General features: G+C 57.1%; 1 protein-coding gene across 3 annotated transcripts in view; it reads left to right on the forward strand.

Moving 5' to 3' along the window:
- SIPA1L2 (signal induced proliferation associated 1 like 2) overlaps positions 1 to 17,340 on the forward strand; it is a 192,258-nt gene extending 174,918 nt beyond the window's left edge. For 2 of the 3 annotated variants that reach the window (XM_036016119.1, XM_028531379.2), the window contains 5 exons: positions 1,505 to 1,636; positions 11,575 to 11,628; positions 12,163 to 12,286; positions 13,169 to 13,250; positions 16,089 to 17,340. In XM_036016119.1, coding sequence (XP_035872012.1) covers positions 1,505 to 1,636; positions 11,575 to 11,628; positions 12,163 to 12,286; positions 13,169 to 13,250; positions 16,089 to 16,235 — 539 coding nt within the window. In that variant the 3' untranslated portion in view covers positions 16,236 to 17,340. The remainder of the gene's footprint in view (positions 1 to 1,504; positions 1,637 to 11,574; positions 11,629 to 12,162; positions 12,287 to 13,168; positions 13,251 to 16,088) is intronic. The other variant, XM_036016121.1, reaches the window with a different exon arrangement.
- Positions 17,341 to 26,222: the final 8,882 nt, after the last annotated feature.

The raw sequence follows: 26,222 nt of genomic DNA on the forward strand, positions 1-26,222 counted from the left end.
TAATTTCTCTGGACTTAGTGCAGAGCACCTGCCGTAAGCAAAGCAGCCAGTGAGTGCGTTAGAGATGTGAAGGTCTCGGTCCTCCTTCCCTCTGTGCCTGGGGCCGAGCCTTACACTCCTGGTGAACAGCCGGGGCCTGGGGGGGGCAGGGGGGCAGTCAGCACAGCCTCTGCCCGGCACATGCCTCCCGGGGTTTCGGAGACCAAGCTACCAGCTCCCTGTCCCAGCTCCCCTTGAGCTTTGCCATGTCCACACGCCCCTCAGCCACCCCTCGGCCAGGATGGAGCCCGCCCTGCACAGAACAGGCAGGAATGGCAGTTACTTCCAAGAAGAACTCAGCACATGGAGGGGGTGGCAGGAGTGGTGCCGACAAAATGCCTGTGACCGGGTTCCCTGCAAAGTGGACGTTGGGACCAGGTTGGGGGCCTGTCCCCACTTTAAACGTGCAGCCTTACCAACAGAGCGTTGGGTCGAGCTGCAGCTGCTGGAGGTGGCTCGGAGCCGCGAGTGCCAAGCGGGCTCTCAGTGCCCTTCAAGGCCAATGCCAAGCACGCTCTCGCGTTCCAGATGCCAGCGTTTCACAGCGACCGGAGAGGGTGTGGGACAGAAATCACAGGTGCATTTAGTTAATTATGTCCCTTACTTAATTGCGGGCTCCGACAGCCAGGTGGTCATTATTTTGATTGTTCTAATTAGTCAGACGTGTTCCCATGCAGCTGCACAAACCTCCCCGGGCAGGTTGAGAAAAGGCGCGTTAGAGAAAGCCTGGTGAGAGCCTTTAGAAGACGTGTCCGCAGATGCATGTGCTCTTAACCAGTCGTGGTGACGTCACACTCGGGTGATGTGCCGCGATGAGAGTTGAGAGAGAAAGAAGCACCCTCGGCCCATCGTGCAGACAGACACAGGAGGGCCATGGGTCAGCGCAGGGCGGGAGAGGTGTGTGGTGCAGCCCGGGACAGAGCCATCTCCACAAGCCGCAGCAGGCAGAGCCTCTCCTCTCCCTCACCCGTTCCCAGTGGAGGCGAAGTCAGTCCTCCCGTGTGCTCACTATAAACTGACATTCCAGGCGCTGCACGCCTGGAGTCTCGATTTGGGCCGATCAGCTTCGGCCCCTGTCCTTCAGGATGCTCTTCAAACTCCCTGGTTAAAGGGACATGGCGTCAAACCCTCTGTACATTAAAAGCGTGCACTGCCCTTGAAAGCTGGGCAGTCACCGGGAGGCAGTTGGGCACTGGTCCTGGCCAGTGAGATGCGGGTGGAGGTCCTTCCGTGAGGTCCCCCCTCCCTCACTCCCTTGGCTGACTCTGAGTGAGTCTGCCAGTCACGACTTTGTACAAACCCCTCATCTCCCGGCTGTCTCCTCTGGGTAACTGCAGCGTAGTCTCCTCCTGGGGTACGGGGGGGTGGGGGGCAGAAACCTTTTGCAGGATGGTCCCCGGGCCCCTGGAGGGGCCAGCCAGCACCCCGTGCCACACCCGATTGACTCTGGCTTTGTTTCATGCAGATGAGTTCTGGTTCTCCGACGGGTCTTTATCGGACAAGCCTAAGTGCGCAGACCCTGGCCTGATGCCCCTCCCGGACACGGGCACGGGGCTCGACTGGTCCCACCTCGTGGATGCCGCCCGGGCGTTTGAAGGTAAAGACGCACGGCCTCTGCAGGGAGGTGGGGCGGCAGCTCGGGGACGGGTCTGCTCTCGGGCCGCCTCGGTTAACACGCTGGGTGCTCTCACACCCATGAGGATGGAGACGGGCAGGAAAGGCAGGAAAGGCTTGAGCCGTGACGAGGACACTCCCCAGGGAGACCCGGCCACTCAGTGAGACGGGCAGCAGACCCGAACCTGCATTCCAGCTCAGGGACCCACTGCAGCGGGGGCCAGTTCCTCTTCCTCTCTGACCCCCCCTTTTCCTACCTCGAAGGTAGTGGTGAATGTTTAGGGTGCAGATTACATCTCTCCTCCTGGTGAAGTGAGGGGACAGAGAGGGGACGCCCTTCTGAGGTCGAAGCTCCTGCTGCAGGCGGCTGAGCAGGCAGGGGCTGGTGGCTTCATGTGGACACGGCTTCCGGCCTCTGCTGGACCCAAGCAGCCTCCATGTCTGGGCCTCAGCCTCTGACCGCGGTCAGGAGGGTGGCTGTGCCAGCCGATCTCTACGGCCTTTCCCACTGCCACCCTTGCCACTGTTGCCGCTGGGAGGTCACAAGTTTGAAGTGGCTCCCTTTCCCAGCTCACAGATGCAGGCAGACGGACAAGGGGCTACTCGCTTCCTGTGCGGCCCGGGCCTCACGGGTGGGAGGAGGGGCAGCCCGGGGCCCGGGATGATGCCCTTGCCACTCGCTGCTGAATTCTCCACAGCCACAGCTTCGGCTCCTCCCGGGATGACCAGAAGGGACGGAGGAGGTGGGGGTCTCAGCAGGGGCCTGGGGGAGAGTCTGTGGTGCATCTGGGAGCCGCAGTCCCCGCAGTTCGACTCCCCTTCTTCCTCTCCGGTAGCCGGCCCCCATCACAGGTGACGGCAGGGCTTCGGGAAGTGAAATCAGGTTCTTTCCCAGGAAAGGCAGGTGCGCCTGGACCTCAGGCTGCCGTGGAAGGTGGAGGTTTGCAGCGTTACCTGCCCCTCCCCCTCACAAGCTTACCCAGCTGGGGGCCTGCGGTGGGTTTGCACTAAGCACCCTTGGTGCCGCTGGTATCAGCCTGGGGCACGGGGCGGGGCAGCGAAAGCTATTCTCCAGGGATGTTCCGCAGAGCAGAGTGGAGAGGGGAGCTCTGTGAGGAGGACATTTCCGCAGGACGACATGTCCTCAGGGGAAGGAGCGAGACCGCTCTACAGAGTGCTTCTCCCTGTGCAGACCCAGCGGTGCCCCGCCTGCCCTGGACCCCGCCTGCCTCTCTGTGTCCTGATGTCGGGCGTGGACAGTACACACCCCGGGCCCAGGGCCCCCTCCCCCCTCGCTCCAGCACTGGCCCAGGAGTGACACAGCCCCAGTGGGCAGGGACGCTGTGTCTCCCTCAGTCCAAGGAGGGCCAGGCAGGGGGTGACGGCATTTTCCCTGGCAGGTTCCTTACACACTGTGTTCCCTTACTGTCCCCAGGAGCACGTGGGGACATCTGTTCCGTCCTGTGCAGTGCCCCCCCCCCATAAGGGCTTGCCACGCCAAATTCTGCTTTTTCCACACGCCTGCCTCTTCCCACTAGGTGGTGAGTTCTCGAGGGAAGGCTGCGTGTTTTGTTACCTTCTCGTTACTCACCGGCACGTGGCAGGACAGCAACGAGCAGATGACGAGTCAGCCACGCCGGGCGCCCGCAGCCTTGAGCGGCCCTGGCTCAGCGTCGGTTTACCGAGGTCGGTCTACCTCGGAGGTCCTTTTGCATCTTGCATTCGTTTTTCAGATTTAAACAGTATTTATCAGCCGCCTGGGGATCCCCCTTTGTTGGTGGCTATGCCTGGTTCCCTCCCCTTCAGAATAAAACCTCGGCTCTGCAGCCAGTCTTTGCAGGATCTGGGGGCGGGGCGAGTGAGAGGCTGAGGAAGCAGAACGGCCAGCGCCCCAGCAACGATTGAGTGATCAGCCGTGGGATTCTGGTGGCTGTTGCTGCTTTCCTGCCAGATGTGGGCCCGTGGACAGTCAAGGAATCCAGCGCCCTGACGTGCCCCTCGTGCCAGCACTGAACGTTTGATAAGTCGTCTTCCAAGGAAGCCGCTTCCTTGTGCTGGGCTTCGGCCTCCTGGTCTGTGCAGTGAACACCTTTGCCCACAGCCCTGCAGGGCTTCCTCCCGTCCTGACCCTCCAGCCCTCTTCGTGGGAGCGCACTCCTGAGCTGCGTCGGCGCCCTCAGAGAGAGGAGCAGCACTCGAGAGGTGGTGCCCCCGAGGGCCGGCGCCTCCAGTGCGCTGTGGGGAGAGCTGGCCAGAGGGGCCCTGGGTTCTGTGCGCCGCGGCTCTGCCTGCCTGCCACTCCTGACGTTCCCAGATGATGTTTGTAGAAACTACAGAACGAGTTTACGTCGTGTTTAAAAGTTTCAGTAATTTCCAGTGCTGCTTCGTAGGGCAGCGTGCCGCCTCCAGACAGGAGTCAGCTCCAGAACGTTCCGTGGAGAATCGGCCCCTGCAGACCCACAGCTCATTGGACCCTTCTGTGTCAGTGTGGCGGTGACTGGGTGTGAGCAGTCGCCTGAGCACTGTCCAGGGCAACGTCCTCCCCTCGGTGACCCCGTCGCCATCTCGTGATGACCGGACTTTCTGTGCCAGTTCCCACAGCCGTTCCTGAGCTGGACCGCAGACCCTGCAGGACAAGGAAAAGGCGGTCCGGAAGGGTACCTCCCCCTTACCGGGGGGGACCACTTTGTGAGGTGTACGAACGCCACATCACCACGTTGTGCACCTGAAAGTAATGAGACACTGTACGTCAGCTGCAACTGAAAAATCTAAAAAAAGGAAAGTCCCAAACCCCCCATGAGCTTGTTAAGTTCCAACGGACTGAAAAAAACTCAGGAGAAGATGCCTGTTGAACCGGGACCCCCAGAAGAACACCCTGCCCGTTCTTCGACACCACTAGTCAGCATGTCTGAGAGTGGGCTTCGCAGCCTGGACCACGCCCACCTGTGCACCTGTGGTGACGCCCCGGAGTCCAGCCTGGGATGCGGTGCATCCCCAGCAGATGCACCTCCCCTGCCCCGATCGGCCTCACGTGGGCCACTCTCTTCGGCCTGCTCTATGCGCTACTCACCTTTGTCTGAGAGCTGAAAGGGACGCTGGGCCATGAGTTTGAGCATGCGGGGCTCACTGCCCCATTGGAGCATGGAGCGAGCACCTGGTGCACACCTGCCCCCACAACGGTTGCTCAAACATGCACCCTGTTGGTGCCGGGAGCGGGACATCTGCGGTGCTGGGGGAGGGGGAGCTCCCAGACTGCCCGTGCGTGAGTGTGCCACGCAGTCCCTCAGAGGTGGGGGGGGGGGCGTCTCCGTGCCACGCAAGGCAGTGGAAGTAGGATTAAACAGGAAACGTGGAATTTGGAAAACATGAGCTATGACTGTATCGATAATTATGCCAGGAAGAAGGAAGGACCGTAAGACCAATGTGTTGGTGAGTGATGATGGAAGAGACACCACCTGTGAACACCTGGGCACGGCCGCCAGGGAGCAGTCCTTACGCCAGGGCTGGGCTACCTTTTCCAAAACACGTCCTGAAGTTAACCCAACCGCACTTCAAAAAGATGGCGCAAACACCGTGCATGAAAACAACAGAGCAACCAGTTTTTTTAAGACTGGCAAATGAAATCTTAGTGTGATTTATAAATAAAAAAATCAATGACCAGTTTTCTTTGTTAATAAACCAATGTAAATCTGTTCCAAAAACGAAAAGTACAAGGGAACAATATGAGACATGAGAAAGTAACTTAGTATGCAGTCATACATAAGAGAGATTAAAAATGAAGGAATGTCAAGCATCTTTTTAGGAATAAATCTGATCATTAGATCCTTCTGGCAAGAAAGCAGTGAGGGAACCTCGAAAAAGTCGGAGGCCTGGTGCTCGGGGCACCGAACAGGTTACCCGAGATCATCCCTGAGTCCCCGGTACCACCTGCAACTGCAGTTCATCGTTTTCAAAGTTTCAGAGGATAATGATCCCCTTGTATAAATTTTTCTTTAAATTCAGAAACAGTCTTATTATAGAGTAGGATTCTTTCCTGATAACATACACTCAAAAAATTGTGAGACAGCCTTGGTCATTAATATTGATGTCAGGAAGCTTGAATGAAATTCTGCAGTACATTAAAAAGATTATTCATTGTTATTGGCAAGAGTTGAGCTCATTTAATAAAAGGAAAACTTAATTATGTTACAGTAGATGAAGTAATTAAAAGTTATATCAGTTTCATAAAAAGACTGTATCTAATATAATTAGAACCTATTTCTAATAAAAATGAAGGTTTGAGAGATACCTTCTTTAAAGCTTAACAAAGGAAATCTACTCCATACCAAACAGTTGCACGATAATTAGTAGGAAAATGCTCGTAAGCATATCCCTAAACCCAGAAGCCAAACGGGGGTGTCATTTGAGACCATGTCTGTTACTTGTGCACTGGAGTCCTTCATGTTTCAGCACGCAATGCAGAGAGAGGAATACACTCTGGAGGTAAATAAACGTTATGGATATGCTTCTATAGCTAGAAAACAGGAAAGATAAAAAAGAAACGATATTAGAAAACTATATTTTTCTAGTTTCTAGACACAGCAGCGGTGTCGTAAGTCCTGTGGCTGGGATCGGGCAGGCTCCCCCAGCGGCTCTGCTGTTCCCTGTGCTGGCAGCTCTGCACCCTGTGTGGGCGGCTGGCCTCACTCGTGCAGCCGTATACAGCTGGCGCTCCGCTGGAGCGAAGCCTTAAGGTGGCTTTACTCTCATTCGTCAGCGTCTGGCCGGCTGGGGCCTGGCTGGACCCCCGTCTCCAGCAGGTGGTCGCACTTCTTCACATGCGGCCATGGGGCTCAGGGGCACAAAGGCAGAAGTGTCGGCATTTCTCCAGGTGTGACTTGAATATCGCACCCACTGCGTTTTATTGGACAGAGCAGGTCACGAGGCCAGCGGATTGCAGGGATGGCACGTGCCTACTGCCGCCTCTCCGCACAGTCTCTGCCACAACAGCAACAGAGGACTCCTTGGATACATCAGCAAGATCAGAGGATGGGGACTTTGGGAATTAAGGCATCAACAGAACAAGAAAATTCAAAGGACACTGCAGCAACTGGAAAGCTTTAACGTACACAGAAATCGGAACGGCCAGAAAGCCTGTAGAGAAGGGGGGCGGCCCTTCCTGCATTCACTCATGCGCTCTTGCAGTTTCGGTTCAGATATCCTTCGATGGCATCCGCTTGGAAGGCGGACGAACAGTGTTCAACAAACCAGTCTATTATATATACATCAGTAGTTAAAGCAGCATAATAATGATTCAGAATTATCAATGAGTCTTTAAAGAAAGATGAGGAGCCCGGACCGAAGTCTGAATGTACTTCAGAAGTCAAGGGGAATGCAGGTTGTGTCCTCTCTTTGGATCTAGGCATTAGAAAAGAGAAAAAGTAAAGAAAGGAGGATGACCGTGTTGGAAACATGATGATGCTTTAATCATGGAATAATGAGAAAACACAAAATGTTTTATGGCCAAATAGAAGTATTTACATATTTAGATCTTTATGGACCCGAAAGAGAACATTAAAATAAATATGGGAATGTGGGGAAAGATTTGTGATAAATGTGATGGATAAAACCAGGATATCTCGAGCCAATAAAGGACCTTCACCAGCACAGAGCACCAAACCCCAGCAGACAAATGGCCAGGGCGTGTGGGTGCACCGTCCACAGAAGAGGAATCAACCGTGAGTAAGTCCCTGAAAAACGTTCACCCGCACACGTAAAGTTTAACGATAATGAGCTACCAACTCACACCTTTTGAATATGAAAAGTGATTCAACAACTCTGGGAAGGTGGTATCATTATAAAGGTTATAAAATGATTCATCCTTTCGTTCAAGCAATATGATAATACGCAGCTAGAGCCAAAAAAATGTGCCCGCCCTCTGACCAGAAATCTGATTCCTGAAAACTTGCTTCCTGGAAATTATGCAGAAGAAGGAAAAAAAAGAGCTTCCAATAGAGAAACACTGTACAGCATTATTAAAATGTAATTAATAAGCGAACAGCGATATAACCAAACTCTACCCAGAAAACCAACGTCAGGAGGTTGAGAATGCCTTCCAGGTGTGCAAGGGAGGAGGGAGTGAAGCGCGTGGTGCCCTCCCGCCCGGGCCGAGCCCCCTGCTCCGGGGCAGTGAGCAGGGACACCTGGCGGGCTCAGGGCCTGGGCCTGCTCCAGTGCATGCAGCCCTCTGGGTCGGTGGGGGTGAGAGGTGGCCCTTCGCAGATGGGAACTCCTAAATAAAACTGACGGTCTGTGCAGGATAGTGCAGCCATCACGCTGTCACCTGCGCGGAGCCCATCGTTATTATTTTTATTAGGTAGACTGATGAGAGGTGTGGGTGTTCTGAGTAACACGCGTACGAGGTGTGGGCCCACACTGGAGTGCCGTGGAGGGAACACGCCCAGCCAGCAGCGTGGGCTCCGGGGCCCACAGGGACGCAGGGCAGGGGAGCGGAGCCACTTGGAGAGTTTCTGGGCTTGCCCGTAGTTCTGATCTAGCGAACTACTGAAGCGGGCAGCTGGCGTGTTCCAGAGCACGCCTGGAGCAGGCGGTGCTCTTCCAAGGGAACACAGGCTCGCGAGGCGAAATCACAGGTGGGTGACTGGAGACTGGAGTTCGGGGGTCACAGGAAGCCTGCCCTGCGCTCTGGGGCCAGCTCTTCATCCCGGTGGCACTGGTGCCACCTTCCGTGGGCATGGGCGCGCGTGAACCCAGACACGGGCAGCGGCGACGGCAACAATGAGCTCATCAGGCACCACGACAGGACTGACACCGTCCACGTAGGTGTGTTTCCTGGAAACACGGGAGTTTACACTTTTAACTCGCCACGTTCTACATGCCCTGGGCTCCTCAGAGTGTAGTGAGAGCGCACCTGCATTGTGCGCTCACGCACAAACACGGGGCATCGTGTGTCACTCCCGAGGGAGAAGTGATGAGTAAATGATGAGAAGAGAGAAAAATGGGACGGCTCCTTAGATGAAGAATGCAGTTAATTTAATACAGTAGGTCGACTTAAATTACCTTAAAAGCAGGACGGTTGTCTCAGGCTGGGAGCAGGGGTTGGATGTTAAATGAAGAGCAAGTCCACAGCTCGCGTGCTTTCTTGCTCAGAGGCAGGTTCCAGACCGTTGCCTGTCTCGGTTCATCCGCTGCTGCGAGAGGCCTGCACCCAGGTGTTTCACGTCTGAAGTGCAGTGCAGCCTTGGTCTTTCTTCCCTGGTGGTCACTTCAGGCAGCTTGCCACAGTCAGAACCAGAACCTCTGATTTCCTGAAGGCGGTTAAAGCCCCAGCGTCCCTGTAATTCGAGGGTGTGGCAGAGACCTACCAGGGCAGCTGTGTTTGTGGGCACGCGTTCAGGTTAAGGGAGGCTCAGGCTGGCCTTGCGTGCGCGGCTCACGGGCCACCCCGGGAGGGATGTGACCAGTGGCCATGCACTCTCCGCCCGCACTCCGAGGCCTGGCCGGGGTCCTGGGGATGCCTGGCAGGCTGCTGCTTTGCCGTCGCGGCTCTAGATTGATACGGAATCACCTGTTGACAGTTCTCCCTCTTTTCGGTGCTCAGCGCACTTGAATGAGAAACGGATGGTAAACCAGGCTTCACAGAAACGCTGTTCAAAGGGACAGACTGTTTCCGGCCTGAGCCATGCCTCCCGTCCTGCCCCCCCCCCCTCCCCAGCCAGACAGATGCACGGGAAAGAGTGGGACGTACACCCGCACCAAGGGCAGGCGGCTGTCGCCTCGCCTCGCTGTTTACATGCAGCCCGCCCACCCACGCCGCTCCCTCCTTGCAGTTTTGTCTGCGCCATTTGGTCCCCTGTCAGTAATTACCGAGTCACTGAATATTTATCATCGCAGAAATCCGCTGCGGGGGAATAAAGCTTCCCCCGGAAGCTGTCGGCGAGATTGGCCACTCAACAGAGCCCTTGGGTGCGTGGTCCTAATCAAGCCACATTCTGGGTGCGTCTCCACCTCCCAGGCCTTCCAGGCCCCGAGTGGACCCTCCCCGTGGAAGCACGTTGCTGACAGGACTCCCTCTCTGGCTTCCTTCCTCCCGACCCCGGGTCCCAGTTGCTCCCCGAGGGATGCTGGAGTGACGGCCGGTAGCAAGTTCCGTTTACCTCCGATGTGGGGCAGTCTGTGAAGTGAGGTGGAAGCGGGTGGAGGAAGCAAGGACATTTCCCTCCAGGTGTGAGTGCTGGGCCGTCACACGTCCCTCGGAGACAAGAGCTCGGCGAGTTGTCGCCGGGTCTCGTAAAGTGGGGACGAGGCCCTGGGACTCTGCTCACACGTGAGAGGACTCTTGTTTTGGCATTTTCCCCCGGTAGTTTAACTCACCGTGGAATAAAAATACAGCTGCTGTTGTTTTTCTAAGTGTGAGGTGCTCCTTATTGGGGGCCACGACAGAGCAGAGGGTGACGACCTTGGGCGCAGTGGCAGCCCAGACCCCCCTCAGCCCTCCCTGGAGCTGTTTGCCCCCGGCCAGGATGCCCGCACGTCATTCCTGCCCCCGCTGCGCTGTCACAGCCAGTCCTGGGGGGAGTAGGCAGCGGCCAAAGTTTGCCATTGGTCTTGCTTCAGTTACAGATCATGTCCTGTGCAGAACCAAACTGGGGACAGATTGTCTCGGGGCGTCTAGTTGTAGAACATTTGTCACCCTGGAGAAGATGGGAGGTGCAGAGGGCGTCCTGAGAGCTTCACGGAAGTGTTGGGGGAAGGGCAGCCGCGCACCTGTGGCAGGTGTGATGTAGGAACGTGGGGTGCGAGGCAGGAGGATGTGCTCTACGAACCCTTGCCCCGTGCGCTCTCTGTGCAGCTCCTGGGGGCCGGGCCCCTGCTGGGCGCTCCAGCCCCACACCCGTGCCAGCCTGGTGCCCGTGCCCCCCTGTGCTCCTGCCAGCCTCTGCCACTGCTGTCTTTCCCAATTAACGGGACATGCCTGACCCTCCATGAACAGCCAGGCAGGTAGCCTCATTAGAAGGCAGGTCCGACAGGCAGAGGGAGACCGTGGGATAAATTAAGAACAGAGCCCCACCCCGACGGGGACCCCTCGGAGCTTCTCCGCCATTAATCAAGTTGTATGAAAAAGGTGCTGCCGTGTTAATGCACCTGCTCCGCCCCTCGGCGTCCCACTGTGGATGCAGACGCCTGCTCAGGCTCAGGGCGCAGAGACACCGGGAAGTGGGCGGGGGGGGGTGGGCGGGGGTCACTAACTCATCCTCGCTCTCACCTCCACCTTGTTCAGGCTCAGGACATGGTTCTGCGTGCCAGGCAGCGTCTCCGGACGGGGTCCGGTCCCCAGAGCTGGGCCGACCTAGTGCCCGTTCAGGAGAATAGTTTGTCCCCTTTCCTGCCTCATGCCTGGGTCACTGAGCGGAGTCACTGGTGCCGGGAATAGAAGTGGCCTTGTGCTCAGACGAGACCGGTGGTCCCACTGGTCACGATTACTTCTGGGCCCCTGGGGCGCCCTCTGTGGTTTCCAGCGACACCACGGAGCTGATCTCCTGCCACCGCTGCCTGCGTTCCGGGCGTGGGTTATTTAAGCAAACCCTCAGTGGTCCTGCCGTCTTCCTGTTGGATTGGCAAGCGCGTAGCACACCCCTTGTGTCTGTGTAGCTGACGGCCGTGCATCCAGCCAGGGCCGCTACACGTGAAATGCACGGTCTAACCACACTGCTTGGCATGGCACACCAGTGGCTCTCTGCTACTCCTGGTGTGGGAGAACACATACATGTACAGATGTGTACACACATGCACACACACCCATACAAGTGCACACAAGCTGGACCCACGGGACCCCATTATCTGAGCCTTATGCGGGCCCCAGGGGCTCCCAGGGGCCCAGAGACGCATCCGTTCACAGGAGAATTCTAAATCTTATTCCAGGTCTTGACTCAGACGAAGAACTCGGTCTGCTCTATCAGCACACGCCCTATCTAGGTGACTGACTGTCTGGGCCGGCCGCGGGCTCGCGGTGGTCTTGCCCTTCTCTCTGTGTCGTGTGTCTGCACGTCTGCATGGTCACTGGCGCTCGGAGGGCTGGGTGCGCCCAGGGGAGACGTGTCCCGGCCGCTGTGTCTCCAGGGTGCTCCCCGGGTTGGGCAGCTGGCGGAGAGGTCATCTCCTGGGGCCCGTGGATCAGCCATGTCATCACCCAGCTCCGTTAGTTCGGGTGCCACCGGCGCTTTGGCGTGTGTCGGGGCGCGGAGAGGAGAACGCTAGGTGGCCGCAGCCCGTCCAGTGTCTGCCGATGGGCCGCGCCTGCAACGTGCATGTGCCATGCAGCCCCGGGGGCGGCCGGTGACTGCTTCCTGACTGCCAGCAGCTTGCCTGCGTCTGTTCCTCTTTGTCTTGTGGACTGGTTTGGGGGTAAGGGGAGGTTTTACGTGACTGCTGCACTCGTTTCCACAAAGCACCGTTCTGTGGCCTTGGAGCCGTTCCCAACCCTCCCTTCTGTGTGTCTCCCCCCCGCAGACCAGAGAGTGGCATCCTTCTGCACCCTGACGGACATGCAGCACGCACCGGGCCTGGAGGGCGCCCAGGAGCTGCCTCTGTGTGTCGACCCAGGCAGCGACAAGGACTTCCTGGACGCAGCCGGGTACGTGAGCCCTGTGGGCCCCTGCCTTCTGCTGCCCCAAGCCCCCGGGAGTGACAGGGATCAGCTAGCTGCAGACAGCCAGGAGACCGTGGTCACGGGGGCATCCCTGGTCCCTCAGAACCCAGAGAAGGGTCAGGGCAGGACTGACCCACTCCTGCCTTCCTGGGGTGGACAGGGCATAGCACCACAGCCGCTCTGTCCTGCCCACCAGGGTGCACAGACCATGCCACGGTGTGCGGCGTCCCTGCCGAGAGGGAGGGTATGGCCCTGGGGTCCGCCCCTGCCGCCTAATTACTGTGACAGCACTGGACAGGGGCACCTCACTGATGAGCCTTCCACCTGCCAGATGATCTGCCAAGGACACGTGTCCAGCCTGCTCCTCGACCCGGCCTCACACGTTCCACTGAGCGTGTCAGGGAAGAACAGCCTTTCCGCTGTTCTTCCACGGTCCTGTATCATTCGTTCCTGATTCCAACCTCCGTGTGAACTTGAGTGACAGCCGACTTGCACGCTCACCTTGACAATGACAAAGGAAGGCAGATTGGGGGGACTGGGTCTATATCTGGTTCCCAGAACTGCATTCGGGTCTGTGCAGTCCCCACTGCATTGAGTGAGGTGGCCTGTCTGTTGTTTCCTTACCAGCGTGTGTACCTGGAGACATTCTGAAACCCTCGTGCATCAGTAGCGCTCGGGCAGGGCGGGGGTGGTTCCAGCACAGCAGCGGCACGCCCGCTCTCCTGCCTGATCTGGTGTTATGTATTTCCTTGCTGGACTCCAAGCACACACAGTGACTTTAGAGTAAAAACTAATGGACAGAAATACTGACGGAAACGTCTTGACTTCAGTGCTCTGGAATCTCTCGAATTCTGTCCTGATTTGCAGGGAGCGGTCCCCATCCACGCTGACGGGCAAAGTCAATCAGCTGGAGCTGATTCTCCGGCAGCTGCAGACCGACCTGCGGAAGGTAAGGCCATCATCCACCTGTTAGAAGCCCTAACCAGAACTCTCTCTTACACAGCCAGAGTCTCACACCTACCAGAGCTAAACACCAGGATAGCCACCTGTCCGCCCCCAACAGTAAACAGACATGGGGACTCCTAGGTCTCCGTCCGTAGTCTGGCCGGCAGCTAGTCTTCATCACCGTGGTCGGGGGAGGCATGAGGACTAACAGAGGGGAGCCCTCTGAGTGGCCAGACTCCCGCATGAGGCGTGCACGTGGTGGGCTGGTCAGTGCGGGCTCAGCGAGTGGCAGGTCGCACTCTCTAGAGTGAGCGGACCCCAGGGGCATTACTTGTGGCCAGAAAGCCCAGTCTTCCCGAGCTGCCCAGTCCCACTGAGGCCCCTCACCACCCCCAAAGCCGTGCTCTGCCCCTCAGCCTGCCCGTGTGTCAGCCTGCCCGTGCTGGGCCATGGAAGCGAGAGGACCCCCCGCCCCTCTGCTGAGCCCTGTCTGGCGCTGCGGGTGGAGTGGCAGTGGGAGGGCATGGCAGGTGGGGCGCTGTCCCAGGAAGGGTTCTCACTGGGGTCGTGCTGTCCATTAGAAAGGGGAAGTCACAGCGGGCGTGAGAGCCGATGGCGAAGGCCCAGTGGGGAAGGAAGTCACGGAGAGGATGCAGCGAGAGGGGAGGGCCTGGTCCAGGGTGAAGCGCACAGGGAGGGGGCTGGCCTGGGGTCCGAGCAGGGACAGCTCCTGCGTGGTCACTCGAGCAGAGCGTGTGCATGTGTGCGTGTGCATGTGTGTGAACCCGTGCATACACCCCCCCCCCATACACGCAGTCCAGACCCAGACAGGTTGACAGGGTCCCCTGGTTATTGCTTTCTCCATCCTAAGCTCAGTGGTGGGAGGGATGTTTCAGGATGGAGGATAAGCTGCTGACAGAGGCCGTGTGGACCGGGTGTAGTTTGCAGGTTTGCCAAGCAAGGCCGGGGGTGCATTTGAACTTGCAGCCTATGCTAACGACGTCTCCTGACAGTACCGTTTTTCTCCAGGCTGGACCGACAAAGGTCCTGTCCTGGTTTGCCTGGGAGGAAGGGGAGGGTTCTGAGGACACGGAACTTTCAGAGCTGGTGCTGGAGCAGTCCCAGCCACCCCGTCTCCAGCTGTAGGCTACACGGGTTGGGGAGTGGAAGTTAGCCAGTTGTAGCGTTCAGACAGGAAACTACAATGAGGAGCCAGAGACAAGGACCCTGGGGTAGTACAGGATGTAACACAACGGAGGGACCCAGGGTCAGAGCTGGGAGGAGGGGGAGGAGAGAGTCACTACAGGGGTGTTGATGGGCAGTGAAAGTTAGGGTTGGTTGGCAGGTTCTAGGAGGAGGGGGTTTTGGAGGAGTGAGGGGGCGGGGCTTGAAGCTAAGCAGTTGTCCGGACAGCAGGGTGCGGGTGTGGCCACAGGAGGGGGTGGTCCACGCAGCAGGGAGGAGGCGATGCAGAGACGGAGCTGGGTTTTGAAATCACCAGCAGACGTAACACTGGGGTGCGGGGAGGTGGGGGGCGGGGAGGTGTTCTAGAATCTGCCATTAATGATGGGAGCACAGATGGTTGCAGTGAGTGGACGTCACAGGTCTTACAACCTGATGTCACTCTTCTGGGAGAAACAGGGAGTCTTGGGAGGAGCAGCGACCTGTGTGGGGCAGCCAGGGCCACATGGTGTCCCGGTGGGACCTCCAGGCCTGGGCGCTCCAGGGCAGCCAAGGGGCAGGGGCTGTCCTCGGTGAACCAGGCTCGTTTACAGTGTGAAGACTCCGGGAAGTTCCAGAAAAGAGGCCGAGAGTTCAGAAGGTTTCAGGGACAATGTGGGAGTCCCAGGGGTCATGGTGAAGGCGTGGGGGTCTCGGAGAGGGGGGTGGACGGCTGAGTCACAGTGGGCACGCAGGGGCGTCCTGACTGCTGGGAAGGGGAGTCCCCGAGATGGGGAGCGAGGGCGCGTGACCCTCTCACAGGGACTGAGAGCGAGGGCACGGGTGGACTGAGGTTGGTCGGGGGGTGGGGGGGAGTAGGCTCTAAGGGAAACCTCCCCTCCCAGCCGGGGTCCTCTAGTGCAGTGGTGGGGCAGGTGGTCCTCAGGGGGGGAGGGCAGGAAACGGAGGCGAGGGCAGTGCCGGACCGCCAAGGGTGCAGAGAGTGTCCTGTAGAGGCCACGGCCGCCGGCTCCCCCAGGCCCCTGCCCACGCAGGCTGCCGTGGCACCTGCTGACTGAGCGGTCAGGTCAGATCCCCCTGAAAAGCAGCAGTTACGACCCACAGTGCTCTTCTGTTGGGTGCAAGACGTCCCTTGCAGCTTTGGGGAACTAAAGCTTGCGTCGTGCATGTTTTGTCGCTGTGTATTGGAAACTCCAGGGGTGATTCTTCTGAAAAATCTTGATTACTCCTAAATACTTTTCAATGGCCACCTCTGGAGGTCATCGCTGGAAGCGCACGGGGGTGGGCAGCTCTGAGGTGTGCTGGGAGGTCCGAGTGCTCGTTCCCTTGTGGACACGCCCCGGACCAGCAGCTGTGTCCTCACCGGTTTGGGGCAGTTAGGGAGTTCGGCCAGAGCTGTGCCTTGGTCCAGGGACATTGCTTGTAACCTCTCACCAGCCCCCAGTTTCGGATGGAGGGCGATTTAAGCCGTGATCGGAACCCTCCCACCCCACAGCCGCCCTGACTCCCGTCGGGAGCCACGTGGGCTGAGCCGGAGGGTTGTGCGGACTGGTTCACCCACCGCTCGGTTGGCGGGGGTGGGGCGTGCAGACGCAGGGAGTAAGGGGGAAGGACTCGGGCCGTGGCCGCACGGGTGACGCGCCTGTTTTTGCTCTTGCAGGAGAAGCAGGACAAGGCGGTCCTGCAGGCAGAGGTGCAGCACCTGCGACAGGACAACCGGAGGCTGCAGGAGGAGTCCCAGACGGCCGCTGCCCAGCTGCGCAAGTTCACCGAGTGGTTCTTCAACACTATCGACAAAAAGTCCTAGCCGGCCGTCCCCCTCGAGGGGCCGTCCCCACCCACCAAGGGGCCGCGGGGAAGCAGCTGGTGCTGGTGCGTGGGCCGGGCCAGTCCTGAGGTCTTGGCTGCCCCGCCCTGCCACAGCACCGAGCCCCCAGCAGGAGGGGACCGCGCGCTTTCTCGGGGGCGCAGTGCGAGCGGAGGGAGCGCCAGCGTGAAGATGAATGTAACTCCCGTGTCGAGATGAATGTAACCCCGGTGTCCGTGTAGACCTTTCCCCGTAGACGCTACTAAGCAGTGCTCCAGCACGGAGGGTTTTACTTCCTGGGTATCAGGTGACCTGGTAGAGACGTTCAAGCAGCTCACCATACGTAGTCTGGGCTTTAGCGTTGTAAAATAAACCCGAAACCCAATAACCAGACATATACTGTAATGTAAAGGTGCTCTATTTTTCTGGATGTACAGTAGTTTTATCTCCACAGCCACACTGTCCTAGCAATAAGAAAGGGGCGTGGTCCAGCGTCAGGGACGCCGCGGCGCGGACCGCACGGCACTGACGCGTTTAACTCTAGTGCGAATGCAGTTACTTTAGAGGCTTATTTATTTGCAGAAGCAAACGGTGCCTGAATATTAACAGTGTTCTCATTTAAAAAAAAAAAGATACTTATGCCTTGTACATGGCTCACTCGGTAGTCACTTCAGTCTTAGCTCACGTCCGTGTGGTTGGCGCTCCGCCCGAGAGAAGGCTGCTCCCCTGCCGGAACCCTCCTGCGCGCCGGTGGCCAGCCCGCGGGTCACGCGCACCACGCCAAATGACCTTTGTACAGAGGCTCGGATGAAGTGTCCTGTATTTAACACCCTTATTTAAGCTTATTTAACCCTAAACCGTTAACTTTATAAACATGCTGTGACCTGCGCCACGACGAGAGAGGCGTGGGAAGCCGCGAGCTGGGAGGGCGCGGGGCGGGGCCAGCCCGGCCGGTGAGCCGGAGGCGCAGGGCGCAGGGCGGGAATGCTGTCGTAACACCGGATGCTGCTAGAGACGAGGTCTTCGTATTGCTTTACCATTTTTAACTGTTCTTTTTGAACCGAACGTACATTTTGGTTTTTTAATAAATGTTTAAAAGAGTCCACGTAAGTAACGGTGTGGCCCAGTGAGTGTGGATTTTTGTGGTCCGACGTGTCAGCAGCCCCGGGGGTGTGTGGAATCACTTTGGGTCACTTAGGGTCGTTACTGAGTGCTGCTCGGCTGCCTTGCACAGCCTCGGGCTGACTTGAAGAGTAGCTGCACTTACCAGCAGCTCCTACGTGCCCAACGTCACGCCCTGACCTTCCCATCCATCTATCTCACGTCGCCCTAGCAACGTCCTCACAGGAGAGTGGTGGGCATGCCCATTGCACAGCTCGGGAAAACTGAGGCCCAGGGGAAGTGACACACTAAAAACACCTTTTGTCGTTTTAAAAATTAGAATTTCGTAAGTAGTACCCAATATAATAAAGTTGTAGGAATTTGAAAACCCCCAGGAAGGGGTAAACCGCACCTTTGAATCAGATGTACGGCAGAAAGAAGACTTGGAAGGCGGCCGCAGGGATGGGGAGCCACACTCTGGTGCGAGGTCCTCACCCTCCTGAGGACCGGAACCCCGTCAAGAACCCCAAGGAGGCAAAGTGGTTCCCGAGTTTACCCTGAGAGCGGTTCCTCCCCGGGGGGCTGCACAAGAGGGGACTGACTGAAAGATACCCGGACTGTCCCTCAGGGGCTGCGGCACAAGGCTGTGTAAGGCTGCTTCTCGGAAAGATGTAGGCACCCCCCCAAAATGCACTCAGCAGTGGAGTTCCTAGGGAGTCGGCAGACTGGGCCCCATGGCCCTCGCCCTCCCTGCCTTCCCTTCCTGTCCCTGCATGCCAGGCCCGGCACTCGGGGCCGAAGAGCCAACAGTGACAGAAACCAGCTGGGCCCACAGTCCCACGTGGCGACAGAGACACAAGGACATTGCAGTGTGCGATGGGCCTGGGACGGGCTCCTTTGACTAGTGGCATCTCCGTGACATTGCGTGGTCACTGTGGGCAGGGGCTGGTCTGAGGCTGCCATTGTCCCGGCAGCCCAATGGGACAGGCCTGCACTTAGTCCCCCTGTGGATGAGCGACTGCCATGCAGACGGTGCACTCAGACACCTCTGGGCATCGGAGGCCTGGCATGGAGGAGGGGCGGGCCCTGGGGGCTGGGGGAGGAGGTTCCAGGGACCAGCGCCTGACCTGGGGGTGGAGGCTGTGGAAGGACAGGCTGCCTGGCAATGGGGAGAGAGTTGGGGAAGACGGGTCGGGTCAGGGCCAGCTCACGGGCAGCCTGCAGGCTGCGGGGCCGTCTGCGTGTCATCGTAAGGGGGAAGGACCTGCGTTCTAGGGGACTGGTCTGGCTCTCAAGGAGGAGGTCAGTGAGGACGCGTCTGCAAGCTGCCGGGCAGACGGCACAGGGAGTGTTCTGGGAGTCGCACACTGTCTCTGCTGCATGTTTTTAAATCCCGAGTTGCTGCCTTTCAAGCTGCAAGAGCCATTCTTGGCTTGCAGGCCCCCTGCCAGCCTCGTGGCGCAACCTCTGGTGTGCAAGTGGGAAAGGAAGACCGTCCAGGCGAGAGACGGCAGACGACCGTGAGGTGAAGAAGATCGGGGGAAGGAGGTGGGTCACACCTAAACTGTTGCTTGTCTCCCTGGCCGCTGTGGCCTGGTCCGGGCATCGTCCTGTGACCGAAAGGTGGCAGGTTCAATTCCTGGTCAGAGCATGTACCTAGGTTTCCGATCCAATCCCTGCTCGAGGTCTGTATGGGAGGCAGCCCATCGATGTTTCTCCATTTCTCTCCCTCTTTCCCCCTCCCTTCCTCTTTCCCTGAAATCAGTAAGAACATGCCCTCAGGTGAGGATTTTTTGGATCTTTTTTTTTAAGATTTTATGTATTTATTCATTTATTTATTAGAGAGGGGGAAGAGAGGGAGAAAGAGAGAGAGAGAAACATCAATGTGTGGTTGCTTCTCATGTGGCCTTCACTGGGGACCTGGCCTGCAACCCAGGCATGTGCCCTGACTGGGAATCAAACCTGCGATGCTTTGGTTCACAGCCCACACTCAATCCACTGAGCTATGCCAGCCAGGGCTGGGTGAGGATTTTTTAAAAACTTCTCTGTAGGTAGAGCCCACAGAATGGCTGTTGGCTGATTCACGGGTGAGCCCCGAACTCGGGGGCCATGGCCAAGCTGCGTGGTCATCAGGCAGGTTTCTGGGAGCCTGTCTGGCCTTCAGTGGGAGCCTGACCACTGGCCACTCACCTCCCTGGTGAGGCTTGGGGAGCAGCTCTTGTCGGTCCGAGGCGGAGACATTTGCTTCCGGGGCAAGTGAGCAGGTAGTTGGGGGTATTGCTCAGAGAAAAGAAGGAATCAGAGCACCATCTGGCTGAATGGAGAGCCCTCCACCTTCCTCATGCAGACGGACCTGCCGGTGAGACCGGGGAGTATTTTTTTCCTGAAGAAATACTTCGTCTGCACAAGCCAAACAATAAATCATCTCTCCAGGCAGTCTCCAAAGGGCCATGCCAAAGAACACAGCCGGACGATTCTGGCCTGGTCAGCTTGTTCTCAGCCGGATGTTTCCGGTCACCACCAAGCCGGAGAAAAGCCCTGGCAGGCTCCCACACTATGTAGCGGAGCTACCTGCCGTCCCTGCGAGCCCTTGGTTACAGATGCCCTCGTCACAATGAAAGCCGCCGACTCTGTGAGGACATGGTGCCTGCAAACCAAATACTGGAATGTATCCAGTGAAAACCATTGTTTTTATTTTAGAGGAATGCCAGGCAGCTTTGTTCTAACCATGTAGTGATCTGACAAAGTTAATTCACACACTAGAGGCTTTTATCTTGCTATTCTCCGTGTCAGGGGGCACGCTTATCTCTAAAAGAAGGAGTTACGTCTAAGGGAAGGTGTGCAATCCGGCCCTATCTCCACTGATGCCACAGCTTACCTTCCGGAATGCCGGGGTCCGCTGTGCGGCCAGCCCGTTCAAAGGCACGACCTGATGCCACAGGGTGTGGCAGCAGGCAGGCCTGCTGGAGCGCAGTCGGTAGGATAATAATGGGAGTGTGATGATTTAGTTTTAATTTGATCATTTCACCTAAAATGTCATAGAGTGTGCTTGAGTGTGATAATGTTATGGTACAGAATTACACGCTTATGATTTTGTAATAAAAGGTTTTATAGTAAAAAGGGGTGTTATTAGTGTCGACCCTGTATATCATTCACGAGGAGTCATCGTCAGACCTGGGAGGCCGTAACCGTAGCTTCTCGTCTATAGAACTGAAGATCAAAGGGATACCTATAAAAAGGCAGATTAATGCTCTTGGTGGATCCTTCACAAAGAACTAGCGCTGTGGTCGGTAGTGGATTGCTTGAATGTTAAAACCACTTACTTCTTATGTGAAATATCCACCTGAGAGACCTGGAAGTCCAGTTTAAAGAGGAAACTGACATGAAATTTAAACTGACCAACCCATGAATTCTCTCATCACCAACAAGAAAGCTATGTCCCCAATGACAAGTCGCCACCTGTGGCAAAGCCACCCCCTGCCATCTCCGTCACTGTGGAATGTGTCTGCGCAAACCTCTCTAAGGGACAAAAGCCACCACTGTTGCTCCCCGCTCCCAGAGGCTGCTCAGCCGTCTCAGACACTCCCAAATCAAGCCCACATTCTTTGGAATTTCCTAGTTGGAGTGGGGGGTGGTGATGGTTTTTATAGGTGCTTTGCTTTGGTTAGTAAGAAACAGGAAGTCCCAGTCGTGGATTTTGACGTACACCTAAAACCATTCCCCTGTGGGTCACGGTACACAGTTCAGGCACATGATGTACTAGCAGGAAAGAGAGTAGGGTTGACCAGGTTCGCTTCAGCACAAGGTTGGAGGCAGGCGGGAGGCCAGGGTGTGTGCATTGCCCCACCAGAGGAAGACGGGAAGGAGCCTGCCAAGACCCAAGGAATGCATTAAGTTTCTGATTGGTGACCTCCGAATTAACCCAAAGACCAAGCTTCTTGACTTTGGATAATAGGGATTAGGCAAAAAGAAGGTCTCCATGCATTTCATAAAAGGTTTAAATGAGCATCAACTCATAAGATGACATTCTTACATTTTCACATAGAAGATTTGGGGACTTCCAAGTTTCTATTTAAAAAGTCTTTCATACGCCCTCCACTAATATCAGAAAATGCATCACCCCCTTAAATCCTTACAAAGCTTCGGTACCACCATTAGCATCTGCAGGCTGAAAACTACTGACCTCTCTTCTCCCCGCTGACACCAGACCCGCCAAAGATGTGCAGAGCAGCTTGGTTTTCCGGAAGAACAAGTGAGAAATAATCAGCCCCTTTTGACATGCAAATGTCCTCTGGGGCTGGACTAGCTGGTTATCAGAGGACACGGTTAAGGGCTGGATGGCCCATGTCCTGGCCACCCAGACCCGTCCATCAGATCAGCCCGTGGGCACTGGTGTCAGAGTGTCCATCGCTTTAAACTGCGCTGCCCCGCCAGCCTCCTGGGGAAGGAAGGCTGTGTGTAGAGGGGGCGTCAGTGGGGGCATTTCAGTGATTACCCAGTGGACTCACTCAGCCCCGGAGTCTCCTCTGTCTCTGTGTGAAGCGTAAACTGGGCCTGGGCGGCCGGGTCCTGCCCCCTTCCCCAGGACCGTGACCACTGACAGCAAACAGAGCAGAATATAGCTGAACATGCCATCACATTAGAATGATTAACCATGGAGTCCCATGCCCTCCTAGGATCTGATTAAACACCTTGTAGATAGAAGTCCTCACGGAGCCCCATCTGGGCTGGGGGCTTGCCAAACAGGCTAAGACCCCCAACCCCACTTCCCCGAGTACAGACTGCAGACGGCATTGCCAACACCGGCAGGCCTGCCCCGCGAGGGAGAGGCATGTCCTGGGCACCAAAGGCGGCCCGACTCCCACTCCCACCGGGGCGGTTTGGTTGTTACTCTTGCATGTCCGAAGGCCCTCGTTCCGCCGACAGCACCCTCGCGTGTCTGAGTGGGCGAGGGGAGCTTGTGGAGGGAGGCTGGGCGGGGCCCACTCACGGAGACTGCTGTCTGCGGGCCACCCAGCTCCTTCTGGTCCCATTGTTTCAGAGGTGAGCTCCGAAATGGGGTGTTTCTCCCCAAAACAGATGGTTATCCACTGTCCTTTCAGAGCAAGAGCCACTCAAGTGACTGGCCCTGGCTCGTAACATTGAACTGAACTTGGCTTTCCCGATTCAGATTCACCCCTGGGTCATCGTTTGTGTGGAGATGACTCCTGCCAGTGACACTGATTCCTAACGGGGACATCTGTCCAAAAGTCATCTCAGAATGCTGCCGTATATGGAAGGGTGTCTGCAAGGGTCCTGCCTTCTCTCGTCCCGTGGAACCAGCTTGGCCGCAGGAACTGGGTTCCACCGCAGAAATACACTATCAGTGGGTGTGAGCGCTAAACATACAGGTGCACTTTTTACTGTATTTGCCAATGTATATGGCCATGTTCACTATTCTTGCTTGAACATTTTTTCTCATCCGGCCCTCCTGCCACAAACAACCCTCGGCTCCCACAGAAACCTCACCCCTGCAGCCTCCTCCGAGAGGTCGTCATGCCGGCCTGGTTCCCTCCTCAGCTATGCCTCGTGATGAACTGTGTCATACATGAAGAGGCATGCCCTGGCCGGTGTGGCTCACCAGGTTGGGGGGTCATCCCATAAGGGGAAAGGTCACTGGTTCGATTCCCAGTCAGGGCACATGCCTGGCTTGTGATTCAGTCCCAGTCAGGACGCGTACAAGAAGCAACTAACTCATCGATGTTTCTCTCCCTCTTTCTCCCTTCCCCTCTCTCTGAAAATAAATAAATGAGATCTTTAAAAAAAGAAAAGAAAAAGATTGAGGAGGGGCAGGTGTCCGTGAGAACGCGTAGAAATTGGAACTCTTCAGCGCCGTCAATGGGGATGTTAGGTGGTGCAGCCACTGTGGAAAACAGCATGGCGGCCCCTACAAAAATGAAACATAGTGCTACCATACGACCCCGCAGCTCCATTCCTGGCTGTTACCCCAAATGAATTGAAATCAGAGACTCAGATACTTGAGCAGCAGGGTTATCCAGAGTAGCCAAAAGGGGGGAGCAGCCCCTGTGTCCAAGGATGGGTAAGTGGATGGATGGATGGATAAGTGGATGGATGGATGGGTGGGTAGATGGGTGGATGGATGGGTGGGTGGATGGGTGGATGGATGGATCGGTGGATGGGTGGGTGGATGGATGGGTGGGTGGGTGGATGGTGGATGGGTGGATGGATGGCTAAACGGAATGGGGGCCACCGTACGATGGAACTTTACCCAGCCTTCAGAAGGAGGGAGGCTGGGACACAGTCTACAGCGTGGGTGAGACTGGAGGACATTGTGCTGAGTGAAAGAGCCAGTCACAAAGGGACAGATGCCATGTGGTTCCGTGCGTACGTGGGCCCTGGAGTAGTCAGATTCACAGAGACGGGACCAGTGGTCACCAAGGGCCAGGGGCAGGGGAGGGGCAAGGAGTGGTGGGTTAATGGGGGTGGAGTTTCGGTTTGGGGAGAGGAGATGGTTCTGGGGATGGACAGGGAGCACGGGGGCGGGGGGAGGGGACGGTCACACATGGACAGTGCAGATGGACTTCATGCCACAACCGTACACGTACACATGGTTAAGATACTTTGTATGTATTTCCCCACAGTTGAAAATAAGGAACTCCTTTGAAAAGGACAGGGATGGGGACCTGAATGGGCTAGTGTGTGGGGACTGGAGATGGACAAGCTCAGAGAAACCAGGAAGTTTAATGTCCCCCCAAAGAGACACTGGTGGAAACGGGCACAGGAAGGTCCCAAACGCCACTGCAGGGCCCTCTGGGTCACACAGCAGCCAGCCTTGGGCCAGTCGCCGCCGATGCAGCGAGAAGGGACATCAGTCACTCCGAGGGGCTTTGCTCGGGAGGCCCGAGGAGGAGCAGTGGGGGAAGGACGCCTCTCTGGAGAGGGACTGATTAGGTAATGAATGCATAGATGGCGGGGGGAGGGATTCTGAAATGCTCGCTCCAGGCCCCACATTTCAGCAGCTGTGGCATCTGGTAGGATCGAGAGGTCGGATGAGCTGGACAGATCAGGGGCCAGGGCAGCGGGGGAGAGGGTCAGAGACGAACACCTTTGGGGGGCTGGAGGGTCAGAAGCCTGGAAACCACGGGGCAAGGAATTGCTTCTGGAGACGAACAGGGCCGTCGTGAGAAGGCCCTGTGCTGACCGGGGCGGGGGGTGGGGGGAGAGGAACCCCCAAGCGGGGACCGGCCGACCCCTCCACCTCACAGAAGAGAAGGCTGCATCTTCGAGGGACAGGGGCTGGGAAACCCGGGCGGACTGTTCGCAACAGGAAGTGTTGTGCTTGTGAATTCAGGGCACTGTTTGTGCTCCAGGCAAGGGTATCTTCATTTACTCAAAGATTTGGTGAATCTCGGTCAAGTCAGGGCAGTCAAGGCTGAGAAGCAAAAGTAAGAAAGCATTCGATGCTTTTGGGATGAGGAATTACTGGGAAAACGCAAATTATTTATGTGTTCTGAAATCGTCAACTCAACCCGATTGGTCCTGCTTACACCTGGCTCCCACCGTCGTTTCCACCCGGCCTCCCAACACCTGAGCACCAGGAAGGCACAGGGGTAGGACAGGCCAGATTCGGGGCTCTCTGTCCCTCCCCCCGCCTCCGCATCAGCGCGTCACAGGTGCCTGCAGCACCGCCCAGTGCCCTGTGGCGTCAGGTCCGCACTCGCCCGCAGAGCCTCCCCTGGGACTTGACATTGACTCACCATGAGTGAGGACCTTTACCTGGGAAGGTCATGGTTAACCGGTGCCATTAGCAGTTTTCTAAAGGCTAATGAAGACATCTGCCGGCATCCTCACAGAACTCCTGTGTGGCCACGCTTGCTTGCGGGAGCTGGGAACCTCCCTCTGTGTCCTTGGGCTGTGAGGGCAGAGTTCAGCCTCCTGCTCCTTCAAGGGCTCTTTCCAGCCCGAGGCCCAGCTAGAGTTCTCATAATCTTGGCTGGTGCCCCTGCCTGGGGCGTGGCTCTCCTCTGGTGGTAAGAGGTCAATTGCTTTAAACAGTTGCCGGGACAGGGTGTAAAACCTCCCCACCGCCACCAACACCCCCGTCCCTGCTGGCCTTCACCGCAGGCCTGTGCATGTCGCGGTCAGGAGGGGCAGAGCCTGCCTGAGGAGGTGGACGACGGAGAAGCCCGGCCCGGTTTCCCCCTGGGTGGCAGCTGGGCGGAGCCCGGTGGCCACAGCCTGCGCTTCCTAAGGGGGACAGTGGGGCCTAGAACGTACTTTCCAGGACCAGAAAACTCCAGAAGGACAGGAATCTCGTTTCAGGGTGTTTTTCTCAGCAGAATCCAGGACACAGATAATCAACAGAGAGTAGTCGCAAGTACGGCTTCGTGCTCTGTCCCCAGACTGACGTGAATTGCTCCTATCCCACAGTGACATGACCCCTGACCACCCTACTGATTACACCCCCTTCCTTCCCACCCCGTCTTCATCCCCTCCCCATTCTCAGCCCCCCACCCGGCTCCTTCTCCCCGGGACACTGTTTCAAATGCCTGTTGAGCAGCAGACGCCATGCAGGGCGCTGGGAATACAGCCTGGGTCGGTCTCTAAGGAGCTGGTGTCCCGTGGGAGAGACAATCTCATCAGCAGAGGACACACGAGTCACCAGGAGGAGGTGACAGCAAATACCCGGTCCTCACTCCACCATCATGGAGTTTCAGCTCCTGCCTTGTTGCTTAGAGAAGAGCAGAGACAAGGCCGCTGTCCCGGAGCACTGGGAGAAAGACGAGAGAGTGACACCGCCTCACTCTGCCGGTGCGGGATGCAGACCGACAGTGCGGGTGGTCGCGCGGTGAAGACTTCCGCTCTGCGCACCCAGAGGACGCGCTG

Source organism: Phyllostomus discolor, chromosome 15, assembly GCF_004126475.2.
Source record: "Phyllostomus discolor isolate MPI-MPIP mPhyDis1 chromosome 15, mPhyDis1.pri.v3, whole genome shotgun sequence".
NCBI classification, from domain to species: domain Eukaryota; kingdom Metazoa; phylum Chordata; class Mammalia; order Chiroptera; family Phyllostomidae; genus Phyllostomus; species Phyllostomus discolor.